Source organism: Tachyglossus aculeatus, chromosome X1 (assembly GCF_015852505.1).
Source record: "Tachyglossus aculeatus isolate mTacAcu1 chromosome X1, mTacAcu1.pri, whole genome shotgun sequence".
Classification (NCBI taxonomy): Eukaryota; Metazoa; Chordata; class Mammalia; order Monotremata; family Tachyglossidae; genus Tachyglossus; species Tachyglossus aculeatus.
This window is the reverse complement of record NC_052101.1, coordinates 9,543,747-9,571,562: the sequence shown is the minus strand read 5'-3', so window position 1 is coordinate 9,571,562 and position 27,816 is coordinate 9,543,747. Positions and strand designations below refer to the sequence as shown.

The 27,816-nt window shown below is 42.1% G+C and overlaps 1 protein-coding gene across 1 annotated transcript in view; it reads right to left on the bottom strand.

Annotated features, from left to right (window-relative positions):
• MYOM2 (myomesin 2) overlaps positions 1–27,816 on the bottom strand; it is a 110,014-nt gene that overhangs the window by 20,846 nt on the left and 61,352 nt on the right. Inside the window, exons 18-27 of the mRNA XM_038740308.1 lie at positions 25,926–26,113; positions 23,144–23,270; positions 15,586–15,764; positions 13,598–13,712; positions 13,112–13,268; positions 12,906–13,012; positions 9,477–9,521; positions 8,844–8,980; positions 1,404–1,548; positions 1,229–1,288 (exon numbers count right to left, since the gene is read on the bottom strand). Of these exons, the coding sequence (XP_038596236.1) occupies positions 1,229–1,288; positions 1,404–1,548; positions 8,844–8,980; positions 9,477–9,521; positions 12,906–13,012; positions 13,112–13,268; positions 13,598–13,712; positions 15,586–15,764; positions 23,144–23,270; positions 25,926–26,113 (1,260 nt within the window). The remainder of the gene's footprint in view (positions 1–1,228; positions 1,289–1,403; positions 1,549–8,843; positions 8,981–9,476; positions 9,522–12,905; positions 13,013–13,111; positions 13,269–13,597; positions 13,713–15,585; positions 15,765–23,143; positions 23,271–25,925; positions 26,114–27,816) is intronic.

Below are 27,816 nucleotides of genomic sequence, written 5' to 3'. Positions count from 1 at the left end.
TGATTGTGCTAACTGAGCAAGATCTTGCCTTTTTCTGAGACAAGGAGAGCCCATCCTTCAGTGGGGCTTTTGGGCTGTGTGTATACATATATATAATTATTATTATTCCTGAAAAGGCTATTCAGTCACACACCTATATGTACACATATACATATAGGTGTGTGACTGAATAGCCTTTTCAGGAATAATAATAATAATAATGGTATTTGTTAAGCGCTTACTATGTGCCAAGCACTGTTCTAAGTGTTGGGGTAAATACAAGGTAATCAGGTTGCCCACATTCATTCATTTAATCGTATTTATTGAGCTCTTACTGTGTGTGGAGCACTGTACTAAGCGCTTGGGAAGTACAAGTTGGCCCACATGGGGCTCACAGTCTTAATCCCCATTTTACAGATGAGATAACTGAGGCGCAGAGAAGGTAAGTGACTTGCCCAAAGTCACACAGCAGACAATGAGTAAGCATCTTTAGATTGGGGGTGTTCCATGTATTCCTGGATCTTTTCAGCTTTGTCCACAAGTCATTGACTTCAGACACTTGTGGCTCAAAAGAAAGAGGACGGGCTTTGGAGTCAGAGGTTACTGGTTCAAATCCCGGCTCTGCCAAGTGTCAGCTGTGTGACTTTGGGCAAGTCACTTAACTTCTCTGTGCCTCAGTTACCTCATCTGGAAAATGGGGATTAAGACTGTGAGCCCCCCATGGGACCAACTGATCACCTTGTAACCTCCCCAGCGCTTAGAACAGTGCTTAATAAATGCCATTATCATTATTATTATTATTATTATTATTATGGTATTTGTTAAACTCATATCATGTGCCAAGCACTGTTCTAAGCACTGAGGTAATCAGGTTGTCCCACATAGAGCTCACAGTCTTCATCCCCATTTTACAGATGAGATAACTGAGGCACAGCGAAGTTAAGTGACTTGCCCAAAGTCACACAGCTGACAAGTGGCGGAGGCAGGATTAGAACCCACATCCTCTGACTCCCAAGCCCGCTGTTTTCATCTGTAAAATGGGGATTAATACTTTGAGCCCACTGTGGGGCAAGCTGATCACCATGTAACCTCCCCAGCGCTTAGAACGGTGCTTTGCACATAGTAAGCGCTTAATAAATGCCATTATTATTATTATTATGTTTGAAATAGCTTTTTTAGTTCTTCTTGCTTTTTTCAAATGGATTATATTTAACGACCCCTCTTCAGACAGAATGAATTCGCTATTTACCTTGTTTCCGGAGGAATTCTTTTCTCTGCAGTTCTGCCTCCGCCTGTAGAGCCTTGAATGCTAAATTCCAAAGGAAAATTTTTTTAAAAAGAAGGAAATTTATATGCTTAGGTATTCAAATGCATTTGACTGGTAGCAAATTCTGGGGGTAAATTCATAGATTTGGGGGACATACCATCTCCAATGAGAACCAGTGAAGATTGACTCTTGGCTTTTCCATCATGAATCTGTACAGTATAAGTACCTTCATTGTCAGTAGTAAATCGGTCCATCACCATCTCAATTATGCCAGTGGATTTATCACACTTAATTCTATGGGTCTAGTAGTAATTAATAAAAACAGAATTAAATCATGAAATTCTCTCTATTCTTTGTGAGTCCCCTAAACACCCTGCTGCCTTCATTTTCTTTAAATATCTGCATCATAAAACAACAGTATATAATCTGAGAGCTCACCTCCTCCAGGAGCCCTTCCCAGATTGAGCCCCCTATTTCCTCTCCCCCTCCCCATCCCCCCCCGCCCTACCTCCTTCCCCTCCCCACAGCACCTGTATATATGTTTGTACAGATCTATTATTCTATTTTACTTGTACATATTTACTATTCTATTTATTTTGTTAATAATGTGCATCTAGCTTTATTTCTATTTATTCTGATGATTTGACACCTGTCCACATGTTTTGTTTTGTTTTCTGTCTTCCCCTTCTAAACTGTAAGCCCGTTATTGGGTAGGGACCGTCTCTATATGTTGCCGACTTGTACTTCCCAAGAGCTTAGTACAGTGCTCTGCACACAGTAAGCGCTCAATAAGTACGACTGAATGAATGAATGAATGAATCTCAAAGCACAGCCAAAAACAAAAATCAGAATGTTGTTCAAAATCCCCCAAACTTCAATGATTTAGCAAATGACTAATTCATATTTGAACTCTGAGCTATCAGCCTGCCATTATGCCCTCAGAAGTGGTTTACCCAATATTGCCGCCTTGCCGCATTCAACTTGAGTCTCTGCTCTTGACTCTCCCGGGCTACTGCTGTCCAGCGCGGGTGAGTTTTGACTTGTTGCCCGTAGTAATAATACTAATAATGTCTAGTGTGCTACAAAATACTAAAAAACGTGGGGGGGAGGGCCCAGAGGAAATGGAAATTTAATCAAGCACTCAATTGTATTTATTGAATGCCTACGGTTTGCAGAGGACTCAAATAAGGGCTTGGAAGAGAACGATGAATTTAGATCTTCCAGGGTTAGAATCTCCATATTGCTCAAAGTTCTTGCAGCAGGAGTGCATCCTGTTTGCTGAAATTATAAGATAATTGCTGAACTGGGGCCTCCAAAGGACTGAGGATCTACTGTTAGAGACAATGGTATAATTCATAAAATGTCGCTTACGGAGCGTTCCTCTGAGCTGCCTTGACTTTGACTAATCATTTCCAATACACAGAAATGATCAGGGTATTGAAACCACAGTTTAAAATCTCATTTTCTGGGAATTCAAGACAAAGCAGAGGATAACGTATTTCACGAAATTAGGAAGTGGAACAGGAAATTTGAAAGACTAAAGAAATGTGGAAATGAATGGAAAGGTAAGTCAGGCCAAGATTATTAAAGAGTTTTAAGAAACAAAATTAATGGTCAAGAAATTCAACTAAAACAAGTATACATTTATCTGTGTGGTCAATACCAAAAACTATATGAGTATTTCTGAAGTAAAATAATGAGGGAGGGTAGAAGAAGATAGGAGAAGAGAAAACGGATGTTCCATCTGTTGACCTTTCTTTTTGCCTTGGAATATTTAATAAGCTTCTGAGCTTCTATTTCAAGTATAGGGACTTAAATTATCAAATGGACCTCTATATAGGTTGACACCATTTCATGTTATCTGTAAACTGTGGCCTATAGGTAGCTGTTTCAACTAGTTTTTAGAAAATCACATATATAGTTCCAACCAGGGTCTAGAATCAAACTTTCATCAGAACAGTGTTCAGTAGCTGCACTGCAGTGTTTTGGCAGCTTTTATAAAATAATTAGGCTTCTAGCTATTGCCATTATGCAGAAAGATGAAGTTCATTGATTTTATGGGTGTCATAAATAGAAGCTCTATGCTGTTTCAACAAAACATCATAAATCTCCAAATGTAAAAGTCACCTGAGGATTACTAATTAAAGAAGTGAAATAACACTTTCATACTGCAGAATATTAGGTCTGATGTCAGCTGTTTAAAAGCCAGGTGGAAAGGGGAAAATGCTATTTTATATATACCTGTAAATAATATTCAAACTGAATCCCATTTTTATGTTGGAGTCTCTCACAGGAGAGTTTCTCTGCCAAGTTTGAAGGAGCAACACACAATTGTAAGCAAATTTTGAAGGGAATATCACAAGTTTCCTGGTCTTAACTTGAGGGCAATTGTTTTTGGGTTTTTTATGGTATTTATTTAGCACTTCCTATGTAACAGGCATTGTACTGAGTGCTGGGATAGATATATAGTTGTCAGGTTGGACACTGCCCCTGTCCCGCATGGGGCTCATAGTCTTAATCCCCATTTTAAAGCTGAGGTAACTGAGGCCCAGAGAAGTGAACTGACTTGCCCAAAGTCACCCAGCAGACTAGTGGTGGAGCCAGGATTAGAACACAGGTCCTTCTGACTCCAAACACCATGTTCTACCCATTAGGCCATACTTTTCTCTAGGTTACAGTGAAAACGAGAATAGAAGGAGGAAATCTCAAATGGTGGCCAGTGGAGGACGAGAGGAAGAGCTCCTGAACCTGGACTTTTCCGATTTTCCAGAGACATTATGTCCCCCATTTGGTCTCCATTTCTTCCCTTCTTTCTACAGAGAAGCAGCATGGCTTAGCGGAAAGAGCCTGGCCTTGGGAGTCAGAGGTCATGGCTCGAATCCTCACTCTGCCAATTGTCAGCTTTGTGACTTTGAGCGAGTCACAACTTCTCAGTGCCTCAGTTCTCTCTTCTGTAAAATGGGGATGAAGATTGTGAGCCCCCCGTGGGACAACCTGATCACCTTGTAACCTCCCCAGCGCTTAAAACAGTGCTTTGCACATAGTAAGTGCTTAACAAATGCCATCATTATTATTCCTTCTCTTGATGCATTTATTCATTCATTCTATCATATTTATTGAACTCTTACTGTGTGCAGAGCACTGTACTAAGCGCTTGAAAAGTGCAATACAGCAATAAAAATCCACAAATGCACAAATCCACACCCTTCACTGAACTATAAACTTCCTCACATCCCTATCGCGACATCAACCTTGTCCCACCAACCTGCAGCCTAGGATTCCCTCCGCAGCATACTTCCTCCTCTCTCAGGCTCAAACTGCGAAGCACAGCTGGGGAAACCCCGGCACCAGGCCAACTCCAACAAACTTAAATTCATCCTCTCCTGCTTTAACTTTGTCCTCTCTTCCTCCTGGCAAGAATATTTTACTATCCTTATTGGCTCCCATACCCACTGCCCCTCTGAGCCATTTCAGATTTTAACTACCTGCTCAAATCCCCTGCCCTCCCTGATCTCCTCCACTTCTTGCCCCTAATGATCTTGTCACTTACTTGATAAAATTGAAACCATCAGAATTTATCCTTCAACCCTCCACTCACTCCTGACTCCTCTACAACTCAATCCTACCCAGCAGCATCTCAAGGGATCTCCTGCCTCTTCTCAAAAAATCTATCCCCTCACATGCACATCTCCTTCCAGTCTTATTAAAAACACATAAACCCTATCTTCTTCCGCACCTGGAGACTGCCATCTTCAACTGCTTTCCAAACGCTCATTCCCACTGCTTTGAAACACCCACATACCCCCTATCTGAAAAAAAAAATCCCTCCTTTGACCCCGGGTCAGTTTTCTACCATTCCTTTCCAAACTCCTTGAGTAAATTGTTCATACGCACTGTCTCCAATTTACTCCAATTTTTTCCTTGACCTCTTGGAATCAGGCTGAGGCCCCCTTCACTCCATGGAAATAGTCCTCTCTAAGGTCATTAATAACCTCCTTCTTGAAAAATCCAAATTGCCGCTATCCTAATCCTCCTCAACCACTCAGTCGCCTTTGACACTGTGGACCACCGCTTAATGCTGGCAACATTATCAACCTGGGTTCCACTGAAATTATCCTCTTCTTGTTCTCCTCCTATCTCAATCGCTTCTGTAGGCTCCTCATCTGCCTCCCACCCTGTAACCATGGGAGACTTCCAGGGATCAGTTCTGGGTTCCCTTCTAGTCTCCATCTACACCCATTCGACCCTTTGACTTCAACTACTGCGTCTCCACAGGTGATTCCCAAATTTACCTCTCCAGCCCTCATCTCTCTCAATTGCAGTCCATTGCACACCTCTATTTGGAGGTCCCACTGACATCTCAAACTTAACATGTCCAAAACAGAACTCCTCATCTTCCCACTCAAATCTTGTCCTCCTCACAAGTTTCCAATCACTGTAGGCAACACCACTGTCTCTGTCTCTCACGCCCACAACTTCAACAGTATCCTCAACTGGTCTCTTTCATTCAACCCACCAAATCCTGTAGGTTTTGCCTTCAAAACATTTCCAGAATCCTCCCTTACCTTTCTATCCAAACTTCTAACCATCCTGCTTTAGCCTCTTATATTCCACCTTGACTACAGTGCTCTGCACACATTAAGTGCTCAATAATATGATTGAACGAATAAATGAATGCATCAGCCATCGTGCTGACTCTCCCAGCCCCTGGCTCTCCCCTCCTCAGTCCATCCTTCACTCTGCTGCTTTGCTCTTCCCCCCCATCCCCACCACACAGTACTTATGTATATAAGTACATATCTTTAATGCTATTTATTCATACTGATGCCTGTTTACCTGTATTGATATCTGTCTCTCCACCTTTAGAGACCACTCTGGACAGGGACTGTCTCTCTTTATTGCTGTATTAGTACTTCCCAAGTACTTAGTACAATGCTCTGCACATAATAAGTGCTCAATAAATATGACTGAACTTTATTCAATTGAATTGCCTGGATCATTTTCCTGAGAAGACTTTGTTCCATGACTCCCCACTCCTCAAAAATCTCCAATGCTCATCCATGTGCACATCAAACAGAAACTCCCTTCTATCGACTTTAATTAGTCCCTTCCAACCTTACCTCACTGATCTCCCACTAAAATCCAACCCACACATTTCTCTCCCCTAACGCCACCCTACTCACCACATCTCAATCTTGTCAGTTTCGCCACTGACTCCTTAACTATGTCCTGCCTCTAGCTTGAAATTCATTCTCCTCCCACATTTGACAAACCATCTGCCTATTGAACCACCTTCAAAGCCCTACTAAAACCAAACCTTCTCTAAAGGTCTTCCCTGACTAGGCCCTCATTTCCTCCATTCTCCCTCCCTCTTCTACAATGCCTATGCACTTAGGGAAGTGAAGGAGCATGGGCTTGGGAGTCAGAGGATGTGAGTTCAAATCCTGACTCCACCACTTGTCTACTGTGTGACCTTGGGTAAGCCACTTAACGTCTCTGTGCCTCAGTTACCTCACCTGTAAAATGGGGATTAAGCTGGTGAGCCCCACGTGGGACAAACTAATTATCTTGTATCTACTTGGCACATAGTAAATGCTTAACAAATACCATAATTATTATCATTATTATCTGGACCTCTTGAAATATGATATTCACCCCACCCTCAGCACCATGGCACTTCAGTACATATGCCTATATTCTCCCATTCCCCCATCAGTGAGTATTTTAATATCTGCCTCCTATCTCTATACTGTGAGCACCCTACAGGCAGAGAACATGTCTACCAACTCTAGGGAATTATTCTCTCCCAAGTGCCTCATTTTGTGCTCATGAGTCTGCTCGGTAAATACCACTGATTAATTAATCACCTCCAAACTTTTCAGTGTTTTTCTCTGCTAGATGGTAAACTCCTCAAATGGAAGAATCATGTCTACTAACTCTGTTGTTCTCTCATCAGCGCTTGTTACAGTATTCTGTGCATAGTAGGCTTTCAATAAATAATCTTGGTTGATTTCTGAGTTGTTAATAGAGGTAAAACAGTAGGCAATTCTTGAAACTGCCAGTAAGTTTCACATGACAGTAGCATTCTAATTGTGAGGTGCTCCCTATCATCTTAACAGGCATACCCTACCACTTACTGGAGATAATGGATCAATCAAACCTGTCATATGTATTAAGCACTTACTGTGTGCAGAGCACTGAACTAAGCACTTGTACCTTAAGCACAGAATACTGCATTATATCAGAGTAATAATAATAATAATAGCATTTGTTAAGCACTTACTATGTGCCAAGCACTGTTCTAAGCGCTGGAGGGATACAATCAATCAATCAATCAATCATATTTATTGAGCACTTACTGTGTGCAGAGCACTGTACTAAGTGCTTGGGAAGTACAAGTTGGCAACATATAGAGACGGTCCCTACCCAACAGTGGGCTCACAGTCTAGAAGGGGAAGACAGAGAACAAAACATATTAACAAAATAAAATAAGTAGAATAGATATGTACAAGTAAAGTAAATAAATAAATAAAGTAATAAATACGTACAAACATATATACATATATACAGGTGCTGTGGGGAAGGAAAGGAGGTAAGGCGGGGGGGATGGAGACGGGGAGAAGGGGGAGAGAGGTTGTCCCACATGGGGCTCACAGTCTTAATCCCCATTTTACAGGGGAGGGAACTGAGGCCCAGAGAAGTGAAGCGACTTGCCCAAAGTCACACAGCTGACAAGTGGCGGATTCGGGATTAGAACTCATGACCTTTGACTCCCAAGCCCACGATCTTTCCACTGAACCAAGAAAGTAAACATACAGTGACAACTGATCAACAAGGGTCAAAACTGACTTCAGCCAAAAAAGGAAATCATCCTCACATTCATTCATTCATCCTATCACATTTATTGGGCGCTTACAGTGTGCAGAACAATCATATGAACTTGCTTAAAGTTGCTTGTCGGGAGAGATGACCTTAAACTTTGCCCTCTCTCCCCACCTTCCCCACTCTGTCAGCATGAACAAATGAACAAATGTCTCTGCCTCCCCCTTCTAGACTGTGAGCCCACTTTTGGGTAGGGACCGTCTCTATATGTTGCCAACTTGTACTTCGCAAGTGCTTAGTACAGCTCAGCACACAGTAAGCACTCAATAAATACGATTGATTGATTGATTGATGGATGAGAAGAGAATTGGCAGCCACTGTCACATTGCTAATGTTTTGGTTGCTACAGCTGCTACTATTCTCTTCCTCACAGTTTCTGATTCTTCCTCACCCCTACACGTAACAAGCAGGAAAGCATCAGTGGCCAGGGATAGTGACCACAACAGAGATAATTATGGTGATGTTGTTTTCCTATCTCTGTTTTCTGCTCCGTGTTTAAAACAGCCACCTCAGAGAGTATGTGCTTCTCTGAGTGTGTGTCAGTGAGTGTGACCCCTTCCATCTCTCTCTCTCGATCCTGTCCGATTCTCTATTCTATCTTTCTTGTCTTCCCCATTGCCCCACGCGTTCCCCGCATTCTCAAAACACTGTTGTTTGCTTCGGGAAGCTCCTTCCCATCAGTGAGTTCCAGAAAATAGGGTCTCTTTAAACTTACCTCACTGTTAGGAACTTCTCTGTCGTTAATAACAAATCTGAAACTGGCATCCGGTGACAAGTGTTCCGCCTGAAGCCAGAAACGAACCTGGCCCTTATCAAAAAGCTCATAAGCTAATTCTGATTTCAGAGGAATTGCTATAGGAAGAAAATAAATCACAAGTCAATAATGCATGAAACCTTGGGAGAAGGAACTGCTGAATATTATAGGAAAGTATCAATCCTAGTAATTACATTTTTAGAAAATCGTGACTCCGGAGTATTGAATTGGATTATTAAAATGAAAAATCCAACAATTGTTTAGCCTTCTGCTGTTTCAAAGCTATGTAGCTATGAGAGAGCTATGTTCATTTAAGCACAATCTAGAATTCTGTGGCGATTTAATGCAATGTTTGAGGATTTGTTTAATAGATTAAAAGTTGTCCATATTGAGCCCAAACATCAAAATGGCATCCATTATAGAAATGTCTACAATTTCACAGTGCAAGATAATGGTTGGTAAATTAACAGAGGAGCATACTACTGTAGATGAAAAATTAGGCCATTGTTCTCCCGAAGTTGATCTTGGAATATACTCCAAATCCCGGATCTATTTGTAACTGAGTATTTTATTAGCTGTTTCTGATTTGCTTACTTGGATTCTTGATTTCATTGCTCAGTGCCACCAGGCGTTCCAGTTCTGAAATTGAAGGGGGACAAGAAAGCAAATTTTGATTTATTTTGATGACAGGCTCAGAGGAACTCAAGTAATATAAAGAAAATGATAAGCTACAATAGCACTTTATAAAAGACAATTGAGAATTCATGTCCCAAAATTAAAGTGTAAACACTTGTAATTCATCGATATATATTTAATCAGTGTGAGTTTTCAGGGTACAGCAATAGGACTTTTAAACTTAAACCACTTTTACTAATAGCACTGTCTGAAAATGATCGATAGAACAGATCCCAAATACGGGTGATAGAAATTATGGAAGTATAAGAGGCTTTAACCCAGAGATCTAAGCAGCATGGCCTAGAGGAGACTGCACGGGCTTGGGAGTCAAGCGACCTGAGTTCTAATCCCGGCTCCTCCACTACTCTGCTGTGTGACCCTGGGCAAATCACTTAACTTTATTAAGTGACTGAATTGTTAATTATTCAGTCTGAATTATTACCTCACTAAACTGTACTTTCCAAGTGCTTAGTACAGTGCTCTGCACACAGTAAGCACTGAATAAATACGACTAAATGAACTTAACTCCCCTGGGCCTCAGTTACCTCATCCGTAAAATGGAGATTAAGACCGAGAGCTCGAGACTGTGTCCAACCCAATTAGCTTCTATCTACCTGAGTGCTTAGTACAGTGCCGGCACATAGTAAGTGCTTAACAAATACCACGATTACTATTATTATTATTATCATTATTATTATATAACCTACACAGGAAGACTAGTGAGACCACTCTACTCAATGTGAGACAATTCACTTTTGTGGGCACTTTTCCAACTGTTGCCAACTTGTACTTCCCAAGCGTTTAGTACAGTGCTCTGCACACAGTAAGTGCTCAATAAATACGATTGATTGATTGATTGCTAAATTTGGTGAGTGAATCAGAATGAGATGCAAATACTTGTACATATTTACTATACTATTCTATTTATTTTATTTTGTTAATATGTTTTGTTTTGTTGTCTGTCTCCCCCTTCTAGACTGTGAGCCCGGAGTTGAGTAGGGACTGTCTCTATATGTTGCCAACTTGTATTTCCCAAGCGTTTAGTACAGTGCTCTGCACACAGTAAGTGCTCAATAAATACGATTGAATGAATGAATGAACCAGAAGTCATTCATAGAAGTCTGTCGAAAAAAGCCCTCCTTAAGTTTTACCTGTTCAAAGATCTATTACACCAATTATTGGTTTGACCCAATGTCCTTAGGGTTTAACAGGGACCCTTTCTCTATACCAATTTTGCTTAAAAAGTTCAGCTATGTATCGTGGATTTGCAAGCTCATAAATGTTCACTGTCAAGATAACTACATTTCATCCATTGAAGCACTGGGTTTGTTGAGGCTCCAGAAGATCTTTGTCGGACAATGATTCCGCTGCATGAGACGCAATGAAGTCATCGACATCAACATGATCCATTTGATGATGATGAAAATGGTAGCATTTTTTAGGCGCTTACTACGTGCCAAGCACTAAGCGCTGGGGTAGATATAAGCAAATTGTGTTGGACACAGTCCCTGTTCCCTGTGGGGCTCACAGTCCCAATCCTCATTTTACAGATGAGGGAACTGAGACCCAGAGAAGGGAAATGACTTTCCCAAGGTCAAACAGCAGGCAAGTGGCAGAGTCAGGATTAGAACCAATGACCTTCTGATTCTCAGGTCCATGCTCTATCCACTATGCCATGCTGCTTCTAGACTACATCCCCCTTCTAGACTGTGAGCCCGCTGTTGGGTAGGGACCGTCTCTATATGTTGCCAATTTGTACTTCCCAAGCGCTTAGTACAGTGCTGTGCATACAGTAAGCGCTCAATAAATATGATTGAATGAATGAATGCTTCTCTAAATGGAACCTCCCCAGTTCAACACTCACTTTTCTTCTCTACTCTTCTCTACTCTACTACTACTTCGAAGCCTTGAAAATCTGACAAAGATCATGGATAGAACTACCTTTACCATCCATAAGTTGTTTGCTATACAACCAAACTACATTCATTTAATTGTGTTTATCGAGTGCTTACTGTGTGCAGAGCACTCTACTAAGCCTTTACAGTTCCTTGGGTTTTGACTTTCTCACTGAAAGTCATACCATCCACTTAGTTCCCTCAGATCTCTAATGTGTTGATGCTGATATGGTTACAAATCATACAGAGAAGCAGCGTGGCTTAGTGGAAAAAGCCCAGGCTTGGGAGTCAGAGGTCGTGGGTTCTAATCCTGGCTCCACCCCTTGTCAGCTGTGTGACTTTGGGCAAGTCACTTAGCTTCTCTGTGCTTCAGTGACCTCATCTGTAAAATGTGGATTAAGACTGAGCCCCACGTGGGACAACGTGATTAGCTTGTATCTACCTCAGTGCTTAGAACTGTGCATGGCACGTTGTAAGCACTTAACAAATACCATTATTATTATTATTATTATTATTATTATTATTGTTGTTGTTGTTATTATTATTATTATTATTATTATTATTATTATACGGAGAACATGGCAATCCGTCAACTAAGCAAGCAACGTCTGAATTTATTTTACCTTTTCCTGTAAGTGGAGCACTGTTCTAAGCACTTGCACTCTGCGTCCAACTCCATATCCATAGTTCTCTAGAACATTTAGGATTTGGTTTCTTTGGAAAAATGCAAACAATTGGAATACCTTGTGTACTGATTGACTGATAGATTGATGAGCCCAATTTTCAAAGCATTTTAAACTTAAATAGCCATACTCTTTTATATTTGTTTTCTTTTGAGCACAAGTTCATTTAAAGGAGTGTGGCTTAGTGGGAAGAGCCCGGGCTTGGAAGTCAGAGGCCGTGAATTCTAATCCCAGCTCTGCCACTGGTCAGCTGTGTGACTTTGGGCTAATCACTTCACTTCTCTGCTTCAGTGACCTCATCTGCAAAATGTGGATGAAGACTGAGACCCACGTGGGACAACCTGATTAACTTACTGATTAACTATCCTAGCGCTTGGAACAGTGCTTGGCACGCAGTAGAAGTAGTGTGGCTCAGTGGAAAGTGCCCGGGCTTTGGAGTCAGAGGTCATGGGTTCGAATCCTGGCTCTGCCACTTGTCAGCTGTGTGACTTCGGGCAAGTCACTTCACTTCTCTGGGCCTCAGTTACCTCATCTGTATAATGAGGATTAAGACTGTGAGCCCCCCGTGGGACAACCTGATCATCTTGTAACCTCCCCAGCACTTAGAACAATGCTTTGCACATAGTAAGCACTAGATAAATGCCATTAGTAGTAGTAGTAAGCGCTTAACAAATACTATCAATAACATTACAGCCAGTTGTGTAAAGACTACAGGTTTTAACTCTAGAAATAAAGAAAATGCATGCATGCTTATACCCGAAAGCTCTTACCTTTTTCATCCATTACAAAACTTGATGAAACACCATCGGTATCACTGACGGACACAGAATAGGTTCCTAAATCTGACTTATCTGGATTTTTAAAGTATAGTTTGGAGCTATTAAAAGAAAGAAGAGGGAAAAAGTAAAAGCGTATTTTGTTTTGTTATTAAAGAAAATTCAGGTTAGGCAAATACCCATTTGAATATAGAACTTACTGGTCTCCCTTAGTCTCTATATTAAATTTCTCATCATCTTTTATTTCTTCATATGATTTACACCAAGTAAAGTCTGATGCATCGGTCACTTCAGGACAGTCAAATGTTAGGTAAATATTGCCCGCTTCATCAACCCCTGCACCGATTTCTTTTGTTCCTGCAGGATGACAATGGAGAGCACGTAGCACTTAAGAAAAAAATGATCTTATAATTGGTTCCGTAATCTCGTGTTGATTTTATATGAAATTTTAAACATTAATTTTACGTTTCCATTAGGCTCTGCTGCATGATAACTGTGGCAAGGAAAGGGAGGAGACAGAAGAAGAGAGAGCTGGAAGCAGGAAAAGAAAATGGGTTTAATTCCCAACTAGAAGATATTAAACATTTACTGAGTGAACGAAAATACTTCATCTGTCGCACAAAATAAAATGATCCTAAGTACTTCCATTCTCTGACAGCGCAGCAGAGACACGGGCAAATCCGAACCTGGTTTAGCCTCCAACAACACAGCTTCAGATGTAGCCGAAGGTTTACCCACTCCGTTCGAGTTTACCGCACGGACGCGGAAAACATAGGTCTTGCCTTGATGTAAATCGCTGACCTGGAAAAGGACGGAGATTACAGAACATTCACCAATTTAGCAAGAGGGAGCTTGGATCATCCCATTTGTTTCAAATCAGGTCCCACCACTCACTTCTGGCTTAAGCCCAAAGCATAACCAACCCTCCTTGAACTCCCAAACCTAGCCCTTCTCCAAAACCCAAGACCACCCCAGCCCTAACCTCACCGATACTCAAATTCTAGCCTTAATGAGGTCTCTGATCACAGAAGTTGGAAACGATAACAACTGTAATTTTCTGACAACTGAATGTTAGGTGGTTGGTGATTTTTCAGCGCTTAGTACAGTGCCTGGCACAAAGCAAATGCTTAACAAATACCAACATAATTATCTTTCAGGACCCCTCTCCATTCCAAAAATAATCTCTTCTTAAAGAGCTGTGAAAGTTAGATAAAATTAAACCTGAAGGAAATTATGCCCAGTCTAAAAGTGATCAGAAGCAGTCCACTTTTTTTTATTAAACTGAATTATTGAATAGTATTTTATTAAAGAGATATTTTATTCAATTAGACATTGTATTATTCATTAAATACAATTATATTGAAAATACAGCTTTCACGATCCCCAGAATCGTATTACTTGTCAAACTCTACTATGAGATCAATTGCGAGTATAGCACTGTTGTAGTAGAATTTCTGGCCAATTTTTTAAAAAATTTCCTGACAAGACTCAATCGAAGTCACATTCATTGTTGATTTGAAGTATTAGTATTAGTATTTTAATCATGTTCTAGTGGTGCCATGGATTACCAGTGGAACGATCTAGAAAAGGTGCTTAAAATATGTTTCATTCATCCATTCATTCATTCAATCATATTTATTGAGCACTTACTATGTGCAGGACACTGTACTAAGCACTTGGGGGAGTACAATATAACAATAAAACAGAATTGGTAGATACATTCCCTACCCACAAGAAGGTCAGCTACATAATTATACAGGTCACATATGGATGCATTATGTGTGAGAGAGTGTGTGTGTGTAGCTTATAATAATAATATAATAATAATGACATTTATTAAGTGCTTACTATGTGCAAAGCACTGTTCTAAGCACTGGGGAGGTTACAAGGTGCTCAGGTTGTCCCACAGAGGGCTCACAGTCTTAATCCCCATTTTACAGATAAGGGAACTGAGGCCCAGAGAAGTGAAGTGACTTGCCCAAAGTCACACAGCTGACAGTTGGAGGAGCCGGGATTTGAACCCAAGACCTCTGACTCCAAAGCCCGGGCTTTTTCCACTGAGCCACGCTGCTTCTCTTATTCATAAACACATAAAGCATCTATAGACTGTGAGCCCACTGTTGGGTAGGGACTGTCTCTATACGTTGCCAACTTGTACTTCCCAAGTGCTTAGTACAGTGCTCTGCACAAAGTAAGCGCTCAATAAATACGATTGATTGATTGATTGATTAAAATGCAAAGCTTTGGACTAAGGGAATAAAGTCCAGGTTAAAAACATAGGCATTTTCAGCACCCTGAAGAAGCAACCCATCTGTGACTCCAAACCTATAGGTAATACACTTCTAAAAGGTTGCTTGTCTGTGAAAAATAACTTTGCTTGCGATACTTCTTTTCAGGTATCAATTGCCAGTAGATGATTAGGGATAGCTTTCAAAAAAATATGCCAGAATTCATACCACAGGGTCCTTGGTTGCAACTACACTTTCATTTATGAGAAAGACTAAGGCCTGGAGTTCCGCATTTACGTGTCAAATCTACTCAGGAAGGATAATTAATTGAATGAAAATAGGTCGCCTAGAATAGAATGGTACTAATGCAAGCTAAGGCGGGATGGTTTTGTTTTTTTTGCCGGGGGTGCTAATTTATCTTGAATTCCACAAAGAAAACCTATTACCTTTAAGTAGCGATTTTTGGTTGTAGCCTTATTAGCGGTAATCCATTCTTCTGCATCTTCTTCCTTGTAATCCACAAAGTATCCGGTAACGGGACTGCCACCACTATACACCGGGGCTTTCCACATCAGCACCAACGATGTATCTCGGACCTCACAAAATGTTAGATCGTAGGAAGGACCTAAAACAATTATTCATCAGAATGTGGTTCAAGAATTCACTGGTTTTATGCAAACTTCACGTAAAGAGAAGCAGTGTGGCTCAGTGGAAAGAGCCCGGGTTTGGGAGTCAGAGGTCGTGAGTTCTAATCCCAGATCCGTCACTTGTCAGCTGTGTGATTTTGGGCAAGTCACTTCACTTCTCTGGGCCTCAGTTCCTTCATCTGGAAAATGGGGACTAAGATTGTGACCCCCATGTGGGACAACCTGATCACCTTGTATCCCCCCAGCACATAGAACAGTGCTTTGCACATAGTAAGCACTTAACAAATACCATCATTATTATTATCAATCAATCGTATTTATTGAGCACTTACTATGTGCAGAGCACTGTACTAAGCGCTTGGGAAGTACAAATTGGCAACATATAGAGACAGTCCCTACCCAACAGTGGGCTCACAGTCTAAAAATTATTTTAGATAAATAATAAAATAAAATAATAATAATAATAAAATAAAAATTTTATTATTATTAAAATGCAATGGTCTTCAAGTGAGGAGCTAAGTACAATGCCTAATTAGAGAAGCAGCGTGACTCAGTTGAAAGAGCATGGGCTTGGGAGTCAGAGGTCGTGGGTTCTAAACCCAGCTCCGCCACTTGTCAGCTGTGTGACTTTGGGCGAGTCACTTCACTTCTCTGTGCCTCAGTTATCTCATCTGTAAAATGGGGATTAAGATTGTGAACCCCATGTAGGACCACCTGATTACCTTGTATCTCCCCCAGTGCTTAGAACAGTGCTTGGCACATAGGAAGTGCTTAACAAATGCCATCATTATTATTATCATTAATTTTCTTCTGTGGATACAGACACCTATCACTCTCCTGGAATTATTGATCAAACGTATACTATTTGTGTGGAGGATTTTACCAGGCATTTGGGAAAAAAAAAAAAAACAGTGATTAGACAGTATTCCATCCCTTGCAATCTTACAATCTACACATAAAATTTTAACAAATACAAAATGTTGTATTAATCAACTTTCAAGCAAAACTCACAAAGGTGATTGTTCTGAGACTAGTTTAGGCTCCTTAATCTTACACTGTTATTCTCTTCAACAGTTACCTCACCTTTCCTCTGAAAAAGCACCAATCTCTACCACCTAGAAAGATTTTCAGTGAAAATGAAAAAAGCAGGTCAATATTTTTATTCAGTATTCACTAATAGAGGTCAGAGGAATTGATCGGTGTTTCAATTTACTTCAGCACTTCTGCGCTGCATAAGAACTTCAAATACTCAAAAACTTCCCCTCGAGACTGAAAACTTTTTGAGGGCAGGGAACATGTCTTCTGATTCTTCTTTACTCTCCAAAGTGTTCAGTACAGTACTCTGCACATCAGTAAGGGCTCTATAAATACTACTGATTTCTAAATTATTAGTTCATGTTGCCCACTAGACCCTAATCAATCTAAATCTTAGTGCATCTATGGAGAAAACCTGAATGTTCCTCAGCTAGACTCTCACCCACTGGACTAGAAAGCGTTCTGCCCCGCATTCAAAGTGTTTGATTCCTTGAGGCTCAACTTTTCCTTTCCTTACCACGCCCCATGACCACCCCACACAATAATACAACATAAAACTGGACAAACAACTCTCCCAAATCCTCATAAATTAGAGAGGTGGGTCATAAGATATTGACTTAGATCCTGAATATCTATGGGCATGAAGGGTGTAGGTTTTCTGTGCTCTATCTACGTTCATTAAATCACACTTTCTTCCATTACTTGCTGCTAAGTCGTTTTCGATTACAGCTCTGAAAGGGACTTGGGAAACTTCAACAGCTTTTTCTTTCTCCGGCTATGAGACAAAAATTAGCACTCCACCAGATAGTGTTATCTGAGCTATATAATCAGGCCACAGGGCTGAGGGCCAGTTTAGAGTGGAGCTTTTCACACTTCATTTTCCATTTATTTTCTAAGCCGGGTGTTAGTATTTAAACTAGCTCTTCGATATAGGGCTGATTTGGAGGATTAGTCCTTAGACACCCTAAAGATAGACACGAGAGAAACTGAACCATTGCATTCAACGCATGATGAGGAAATGAGCCTTCTTTTCAAACTGGTTGGTGTTCTCGAATTTTTCTCTGACTGATTTAACTATGTTTCCAATGTTTCTGGCTCGGGAGTATTTCTTTTCTTATTTGGAGCTTATGAGTTAGAACATAAAAACATAAGAAATGGCATTGCTGGGCCTCACCCATGGCTTTAAGGGACCCACATGATGGCTTTTAATAAGAATTAATAATAATTATGATACTTGTTAAGTGTTTACTATGTGCCAAGCACTGTTATAATAATAATAATAATAATGGCATTTATTAAGCGCTTACTATGTACAAGGCACTGTTCTAAGCGCTGGGGAGGTTACAAGGTGATCAGGTTGCCCCACAGGGGGCTCACAGTATTAATCCCCATTTTACAGTTGAGGTAACTGAGGCCCAGAGAAGTTAAGTGACTCGCCCAAGGTCACACAGCTGACAACTGGAGGAGCCGGGATTTGAACCCATGACCTCTGACTCCAAAGCCCGGGCTCTTTCCACTCAGCCACGCTGCTTCTCCTGTTGGGGTAGACACAAGTTAATTAGTTTGGACACAGTCCCTGTCCTACAGGGAGCTCACACACTTAATCCCCCCCTAGAGAAGCAGTGTGGCTCAGTGGAAAGAGCACGGCCTTGGGAGTCAGAGGTCATAGGTTCAAATCCCAGCTCCGCCACTTGTCAGCTGTGTAGCTTTGGGCAAGTCACTTCACTTCTCTGTGCCTCAGTTATTTCATCTGTAAAATGGGGATTAAGACTGTGAGCCCCCCCGTGGAACAACCTGATCACCTTGTAACCACCCCAGCGCTTAGAACAGTGCTTTGCACATAGTAAGTGCTTAATAAATGTCATTATTATTATTTTACTGATGAGGTAACTGAGATCCAGAGAATTTAAGTGACTTGCCTAAGATCATGCAGCAGACATGTGGTGGAAATGGGATTAGAACTCAGGTTCTTCTGAGTCCCAGCGCCGTGATCTACCCACTAAGCCATGCTGCTTCTCCTGTAATGACCAGTTCTACCGGCCCCCTCAGTTGCCATCTTAGATGCAATGGAGTAGAAACCTAAGTACCTGGGTAAGCAGGACACAGGGAAAGATTGTGCTATGACCCTGAAATTCTCTCTGCCTCAGTTACCTCATCTGTAAAATAGGGATTGAAACTGTGAGTCCCATGTGGGACAGGGACTGTTTCCAACTTGATTGGCTTGTATCTACCCCAGTGCTTAGTACAGTGCCTGGTACGTAGTAAGCACTTAACAAATACCATAAAAAGAACAAAAACCGCAGTAGAAAGGCAGAAGTGGAGGGCTTTACAACCTAGCAGAGGAGGTCCGGATCAGGACTCTCCTGAGGTGATTCGCTCCTCCAGCTCTTTCAACTGGGCTTCGTTCTATTTCTTATGAACATACCATAAAAACATCCTTGACTTTCTAGTCTACAGTCCCATTTATCCATATTTCTTTTGAGCCTACTGATATCTTCCCTCCTCAACTTCTTTTGGTAACAAGTTACACATGCTTATTGACAACTCTGTTAAAAACAATGCTTTCTTTGGTCTGTTTGGTGGAATTTATTGCCACCAAACTTCAGTGGCTGTCTCCTTACCCTGCTGTTCAGGGATTGGGTGAACAATAATTCTGTCCTCTAGGAGACTGTATATGACCCTCTCAGCTTTTGTTTTGCCCTAGTGAGAACACCAATCATTTCAATCTGTTCTCATTTTGGAACATCTCTATCTTCTTGACCTTCAATGTTCCTCCTTGGCTCTAGTTCTTCCTAAAATGCAGCAACCCCAACTACGTATAGAATTCCAGATGTAGGGTCCTTTGTTTTGATCCCATTTCCCAGGGGTGTCCAGCAATTGCTACTGCTGCATAGAGGTCTAATGATCTGAAAGGACTCTCAACAATAACTGCATAATCTCTTTCCTGGGTGACGATCGATAGCTCAGAGCACATCAACTTCGCTTCAGTCTATACTTCACTCTGCTGCCCAGATTATCTTTGTACAGAAATGCTCTGGGCATGTCACTCCCCTCCTCAAAAATCTCCAGTGGTTGCGTGTCAACCTACAAATCAAGCAAAGACTTCTCACTCTCGGCTTCAAGGCGGTCCATCACCTTGCCCCCTCTTATCTCACCTCCCTTCTCTCCTTCTCCAGCCCAGCCCGCACCCTCCGCTCCTCTGCCACCGCTCACCTCCTCACTGGGCCTCGTTCTCGCCTATCCCGCCATCAACCCCCCAGCCCGGAATGCCCTCCCTCCACACATCCGCCAAACTATGTCTCTTCCTCCCTTCAAAGCCCTACTGAGAGCTCACCTCCTCCAGGAGGCCTTCTCAGACTAAGCCCACTTTATCCTCTTCTCCTCCCCATCCCCCCCGCCCTACCTCCTTCCCTTCCCCACAGCACTTGTATATATTTGTACAGATTTATTACTCTATTTCACTTGTACCTATTTACTATTCTATTTATTCTATTAATGATGTGCATTTAGTGTTAATTCTATTTATTCTGACGACTTGACACCTGTCCACGTTTTGTTTTGTTGTCTGTCTCCCCCTTCTAGAATGTGAGCCCGTTGTTGGGTAGGGACTGTCTCTATATGTTGCTGACTCGTACTTGCCAAGCACTTAGTCCAGTGCTCTGCACACAGTAAGTGCTCAATAAATACAATTGAATGAATGAATCAACATAAAATTGAAATTTGGATTATTTTTCTTCATGTGGATTGCATTATAGTTCACCTTTTTTTAATGGTTTTTGTTAAGCACTTACTATGCGCTAGACAGAGTACAAAGCACTGGGGTAGATATGCTTTGATCGGCATAGTGGCAGTTTGGATGGAGAAGAAAGAACAGATTTTATCAGTGCTGTGAAGGTAGAACCGAAAGGCAGAACTGACAGACTCAATATGTTGGTTGAATGAGAGAGATGAGTTCAGAATAATACCAGGTTTACGGGTTTGTGAGATAAGGGAAGATAGTGGTGCTGACCACAGGGTTCAGGAAAAGTAGGGGAAGGACAGAATTTGGGTAGGAAGATGAGCTCTATTTTGAACATGTTCAGTTTGCGGGGTCACGCTGGTACAGATGTCCTGCAGGCTGGAAGAAATGTGAGATGGCAGAGAGAGAGATCAATTCCACGTCCTCCAGGAGGCTTTCCCCAATTAATTTTTCTTTGCCCTGGGTCATATACTCCTAATTATATACTCAGCATGGACGTACTGATAACCACCTCTCCACTCCTGTACTTAGTCTACATATCATTAAAGGCATACAGAAATAATAATAATAATAATGATGGCATTTATTAAGTGCTTACTATGTGCAAAGCACTGTTCTAAGTGCTGGGGAGGTTACAAGACTATCAGGTTGTCCCTCGTGGGGCTCACAGTCTCAATCCCCATTTTACAGATGAGATAACTGAGGCACAGAGAAGTTAAGTGACTTGCCCAAAGTCACACAGCTGACAATTTGAACCCATGACCTCTGACTCCAAAGCCTGTACTCTTTCCTACTGAGCCACGCTGCTTCTCTGCGCTCTATTACTTCAGCACTTATTCATTCACATAAACTTCTTTCCCATTTCTTCTTATCAATCAATTATATTTATTGAGCACTTACTCTGTGTGCTAAACACTGTACTAGGCAATTAAAAGAGGTACTTTTATTCATTCATTCAATTATATTTATTGAGCACTTACTGTGTGCAGAGCACTGTACTAAGTGCTTGGGACATACAATTCAGTAACAAATAAAGGCAATCCCTGCCCACCATGGGCTCAGAGCCCAGTGCTTAGAACAGTGCTTTGCACATAGTAAGCGCTTAACAAATGCCATCATTATTATTATTATTATTAAGGCGGGGGAGACAGACATCATTAGGTACGATACAGCAGAATTGAACCCTTTCCACAAGAAGCTTACAATCTACAGAGTTTACAGTCTGTCTGTAAATTCTTTATTTTGCTTGCTTCACTCATTAGATTACAAATCCCTTGAGGGCAGAGATAGTTTCTTCTACAGCTTCTGTACTCATCCAAAAATTTAGGATAGTGTTCTGCACGCAGTAGGCATCTGTAAAATGTAATCTGTAAAATGGGGATTGAGACTGCGAGTCCTACATGGGACAGGGACTGTGTCCAACCAGGTTTGCTTGAAAAGTCGTGAAATGTGCTGATGCAACAATTGCCACAAAAGTACAAATTGTCAACTCTATGGTGTTTCCAGTGACAACGTTTGGATTCGAAAGCTGGACAGTGAAACAACAGGATGGAAAGAACATCGATTCTTTCGAAATGTGGTGTTGGAGAAGGCTTTTGTGAATACCATGTACAGCCCGGAAAATAAATAAATGGATTTTGGAGCAAATTAAACCAAAGTGGTCCTTGGAAGGCCACACGTCTCAACTTACATTAGCATATTTTGGACACATACACAGGAGGGCTGATTCTCTGGAGATGACTCTAATTCTAGGAAAAGTCCAGGGAAAATGTGGAAGACACAGACAAGCAGCTAAATGGATTTTGGAGAAAGTTAAACCAAAGTGGTCCTTGGAAGGCCTCACGTCTCGACTTAGATTACCATATTTTGGACACATACTCAGGAGGACTGATTCTCTGGAGAAGACACTAATTCTAGGAAAAGTCCAGGGAAAATGTGGAAGACACAGACAAGCAACTAGATGGATTGAGACCATAAGCTCACTGCTGGGTAGGGACCATCTCTATAATGTTGCCAACTTGTACTTCCCAAGCGCTTAGTACAGTGCTCTGCACACAGGAAGCACTCAATAAATACGACTGAATGAATAACAACGATAATGGAAGAACCGTTATTGGAATGGAAGAACAGTGTTCAGCGCTTAGAACAGTGCTTGGCACATAGTAAGCACTTAATAAATGCCATAAAAAAACGGTTAGAAAGGTTGCGGATTACGGCAGAGGACAGGACGCTCTGGAGAAAGTATATCCGTGGAATCGTTATGAATCGGAAATGACTCGATGGCACTGAACAATAATAACCCCATTGCTTAGTTACAGTGCCTGGAACAATAGTTAGCGCTTCAATGGCACAATCATTATTATTATTATTAACATTATTGTTATTATCGTGATCACTATTTCCCCTGTTTTAAGGTCTGTATCCCTCACTAGGTTGCAAGTTCCTTATGGAGAGGGAGTTGTTCTCCTGTTCTCAGTTCTTCCTGTATTGTACTCTCCCAAGTGCTAGCATAGTGCTCTAAACATTGTAAGAGCTCAGTCAACACCACTGACTGTTTGACTGATAAAAGAGGAAGCACCTTACCTGGCTCTGGCATGGTCCATGCTTCACACCTGAAGTGTTCACTGGGATCGGATGCCTCTCCTATCCCAGCCAGATTTGCAGCAGCAATTTTGAATTCGTAGAGTGATTGTTCTGTCAAGCCCTCTACCTATTTAAGGGAGCAAATAAAAAAATATATATGTGGAATTAATTATACGTGACATCTCTGAAAAATAGGCGACATCTCAAATTAGGCTGCATAGTGCTAAAAATAATGCCTCATCATGTGGTTACAGAAGCAGCGTGCGTAGCTTAGTGGAAGGAGCCCGGGCTTGGGAGTCAGAGGATGTAGGTTCTAATTCCAGCCCTGCCACTTAATAATCACAATGATGGCATTTGTTAAGTGCTTACTATGTGCAAAGCACTGTTCTAAGCACTGGATAGTGACATTTGTTAAGTGCTTACTATGTCCCTCCCTCCAGGCTCGCATCTCCTCCTGCCTTCAGGACATCTCCATCTGGATGTCTGCCCTCCACCTAAAACTCAACGTGTCCAAGACTGAACTCCTTGTCTTCCCTCCCAAACCTTACCCTCTCCCTGACTTTCCCATCACTGTTGACGGCACTACCATCCTTCCCGTCTCACAGGCCCACAACCTTGGTGTCATCCTCGACTCCGCTCTCTCATTCACACCTCACATCCAAGCCGTCACCAAAACCAGCCGGTCTCAGCTCCGCAACATTGCCAAGATCCGCCCTTCCCTCTCCATCCATACCGCTACTCTGCTCGTTCAAGCTCTCATCCTATCCCGTCTGGACTACTGCACCGGCCTTCTCTCTGATCTCCCATCCTCGTGTCTCTCCCCACTTCAATTCATACTTCATGACGCTGCCCGGATTGTCTTTGTCCAGAAACGCTCTGGGCATGTTACTCCCCTCCTCAAAAATCTCAAGTGGCTACCAATCAATCTGCGCATCAGGCAGAAACCCCTCACCCTTGGCTTCAAGGCTTTCTATCACCTCACCCGCTCCTACCTCACCTCCCTTCTGTCCTTCTCCAGCCCACCCCACACCCTCCGCTCCTCCGCCGCTAATCTCCTCACCGTACCTCGTTCTCGCCTGTCCCGCCATCGACCCCCGGCCCATGTCATCCCCCGGGCCTGGAATGCCCTCCCTCTACCCATCTGCCAAGCTAGCTCTCTTCCTCCCTTCAAGGCCCTACTGAGAGCTCACCTCCTCCAGGAGGCCTTCCCAGACTGAGCCCCCTCCTTCCTCTCCCCCTCGTCCCCTCCCCCCCACCTTACCTCCTTCCCTTCCCCACAGCACCTGTATATATGTATATACGTTTGTACATATTTATTACTCTATTTATTTATTTATTTAATTTGTACATGTTTATTCTATTTATTTTATTTTGTTAATATGTTTTTTTTTGTTGTCTGTCTCCTCCTTCTAGACTGTGAGCCCACTGTTTGGTAGGGACCGTCTCTCTATGTTGCCAACTTGTACTTCCCAAGCACTTAGTACTGTGCTCTGCACACAGTAAGCGCTCAATAAATACGATTGAATGAATGAACGAAATGCAAAGAACTGTTCTAAGTGCTGGGGAGGTTACAAGGTTCTCAGGTTGTCCGGGGGGCTCACAGTCTTCATCCCCATTTTACAGGTGAGGGAACTGAGGCACAGAGAAGTTAAGTGACTTGCCCAAAGTCACACAGCTGACAATTGGCAGAGTCGGGATTCAAACCCATGACCTCTGACTCCAGAGCCCATGCTCTTTCCACTGAGCCATGCTGCAACTTGTCTGCTGTGTGACCTTGGGCAAGCCACTTGGCCTCACTTCATCTAGCAGCGTGGCTCAATGGAAAGATCCCGGTCTTTGGAGTCAGAGGTCATGGGTTCAAATCCTGCCTCTGCCACTTGTCAGCTGTGTGACTTTGGGCAAGTGACTATTTCTCTGGGCCTCAGTTACCTCATCTGTAAAATGGGACTGTGAGCCCCCCGTGGGGCAACCTGATCACCTTGTAACCTCCCCAGCACTTAGAAAAGTGCTTTGCACATAGTAAGCACTTAATAAATGCCATTATTATTATTATTATTATTTTCTGTAAAATGGGGATTAAAACTGTGAGCCTCATGTGGGACAACCTGATTACTCTGTATCTACCCCAGTGCTTAGAACAGTGTTTGGCACATAGTTACCTCTTGACAAATACCATTATTATTATTATTATTATTATTAAGCATTATCAATATGCAAAGCACTAGGGTAGATGCAAGATAATCTGGTCAGACACAGTCCCGACCCCACATTCTTATGCATTCAATTCAATCCCACTGTTGGGTAGGGACCGTCTCTATATCTTGCCAATTTGAACTTCCCAAGCACTTGGTATATTGCTCTGCACACAGTAAGTGCTCAATAAATAAGATTGAATGAATGAATCAGAATTTATTGAGTGCTGTGCGCAAAGCACTGTACTTAGCACTTGCTTAGCCCACCTGGGGCTCACAGTCTAATAGGGAAGGATAAGAAGTATTTTATCTGCTTCTTCAGATGAGAAAACTGAGGCACAGGAAAGGTAAGTCCCATGCCCAAGGTCAGACAGCCCGCAAATGGCAGATCTGAAACTAGAACCAAGGTCTTCCAACTCCCAGGTCTGTGTTTCTCCAACTGAGTCACGCTGCCTCTTTTAAATGCTAGCAATTTGAGGAGAGATTTGAGGTCACGTACAAAAATTGTTCTGACTAAGTCTGCTGTGCAGGATTCTGGGCCGTTGGAGTCATGAGCCTAAGAAAAGCCAAAAAAGTGAAGTTTCACAAACCGTATAAATAGTGTCCTTGATGAGGTGAGAATTGACTTCATGCCAGTTCTGGTGCTGGGCCTCTCGCTTGTCCATGTAATAACCAAGAATCGGTGCTCCTCCACTGAATTTGGGCACTTTCCATCCAAGAGTCATCGAGTGGCCATCGCAGTTAAGAAGCGTTATACCATAAGGATGGGACGGAGACGCTGCCAAAAAAATACATCCCAGTTTGTTCATATAAGGCAACAGAAACCACCTCTAGTCAAATTTCTTCTGCTTTAAGCCAGCCGAGTGTCAGTTATTACCCTGTTTGTAGACTGTCTACTCCTTTCTACTACTCCTTTACTTTTCCAAAGCATTTTTCCAAGGGGCAGCCGAAGAAAGCACGTAGGGTGAATATACTCATCACGGGTTCAAATCCCAGCTCCCCACTTGTCAGCTGTGTGACTTTGGGCAAGTCACTTCACTTCTCTGGGCCTCAGTTACCTCATCTGTAAAATGGGGATTAAGACCGTGATCCCCAAGTGGGACAACCTGATCACTCTGTAACCTCCCCAGCACTTAAAACAGTGCTTTGCACGAAATAATAATAATTATAATAATAATAATAGCATTTATTAAACACTTACTATGTGCAAAGCACTGTTCTAAGCACTTGGGAGGTTACAAGGTGATCAGGTTGTCCCACGGTGGGCTCGCAGTCTTCATCCCCAATTTACAGATGAGGTAACTGAGGCCCAGAGAAGTTAAGTGACTTGCCCAAAGTCACAGAGCTGGCAATTGGCGGAGCCGGGATATGAACCCATGACCTCTGACTCCAAAGCCCAGGCTCTTTCCACTGAGCCACGCTGCTTCTCAATACACAGAGTAAGTGCTCAATAAATGCCATTATTATTATTATTATTATTATTATGGGAAATTGCTGAAATCGCAGGTACCGATGCACCTGCCCCATGGGGACTCTGAACTATTAACCTACAGCTGTGGACTTCTTTCCTATAAAAAGTAACTTTAAAATAATAATATTTATTATCATTATTATTATATTTGTGACACACTTACTATGTGCCAGGCATTCTACTAAGCACTGGGGTGGATGCAAGCAAATGGAGTTGGGCATAGTCCCTGTCCCATTCTGGGCTCCCAGACTCAACCCCCATTTTACAGATGAGGGAACTGAGGCCCAGAGAAGTGAAGTGACTTGCCCAAAGTCACACAGCAGACCGGTGGAGGAGCTGGGTTTAGAAACCATGACCTTCTGATTCCTAGGGCCGGGCTCTAGCCACTACGCCATGCTAGAAATCTTTAACTTAAAAGAGAAAAGATCTCTGAGCTTTTCCAAGTGGCCGTTTGGCAGTCACTACTTGTCAGATTTCCAGCGATATGAGCATGTCGTTCAAACCTAATTCATGTCTATTATACACTGTTTTCTTTTATTCTACCCAAGGACTTGCCACTTAGCCAGAATGTTAAGGGTTATGTAGTGGTTCCTGATTTGCATATTCAGTCCATTATCGGTAACTCCGGATAATCCAGGCCCTGGATTTACTCCATTACCCTGATTAAATGAGCGTCGAATCTATTTTCATTCCAGTTAGACAATGAGTTGCAAGAATCTTGGCAGTGACTTACCAGAAATTGCTTAAATGCAATGGCAATATTTTAACGAGTTCTGCCTCATGAGAAGCATAGAAAGAAGATTAGGAGAATGATCAGTGATCAAAGAGTCATTCCATTTTTGCTGCTGATTCACCTAAGTATAATCGGAGCTCACGTTTCTAAGAAACATCCGTTAATAAAATGGCAGTCGTGGCAAACAGCTCTCCAGTCATATTGACCTTCCAGATCAGTGTATGGGAGTTTCCGGTGAGTTAAGAATATCTCCCATTCTCTTCTGCATTGCCTTTGC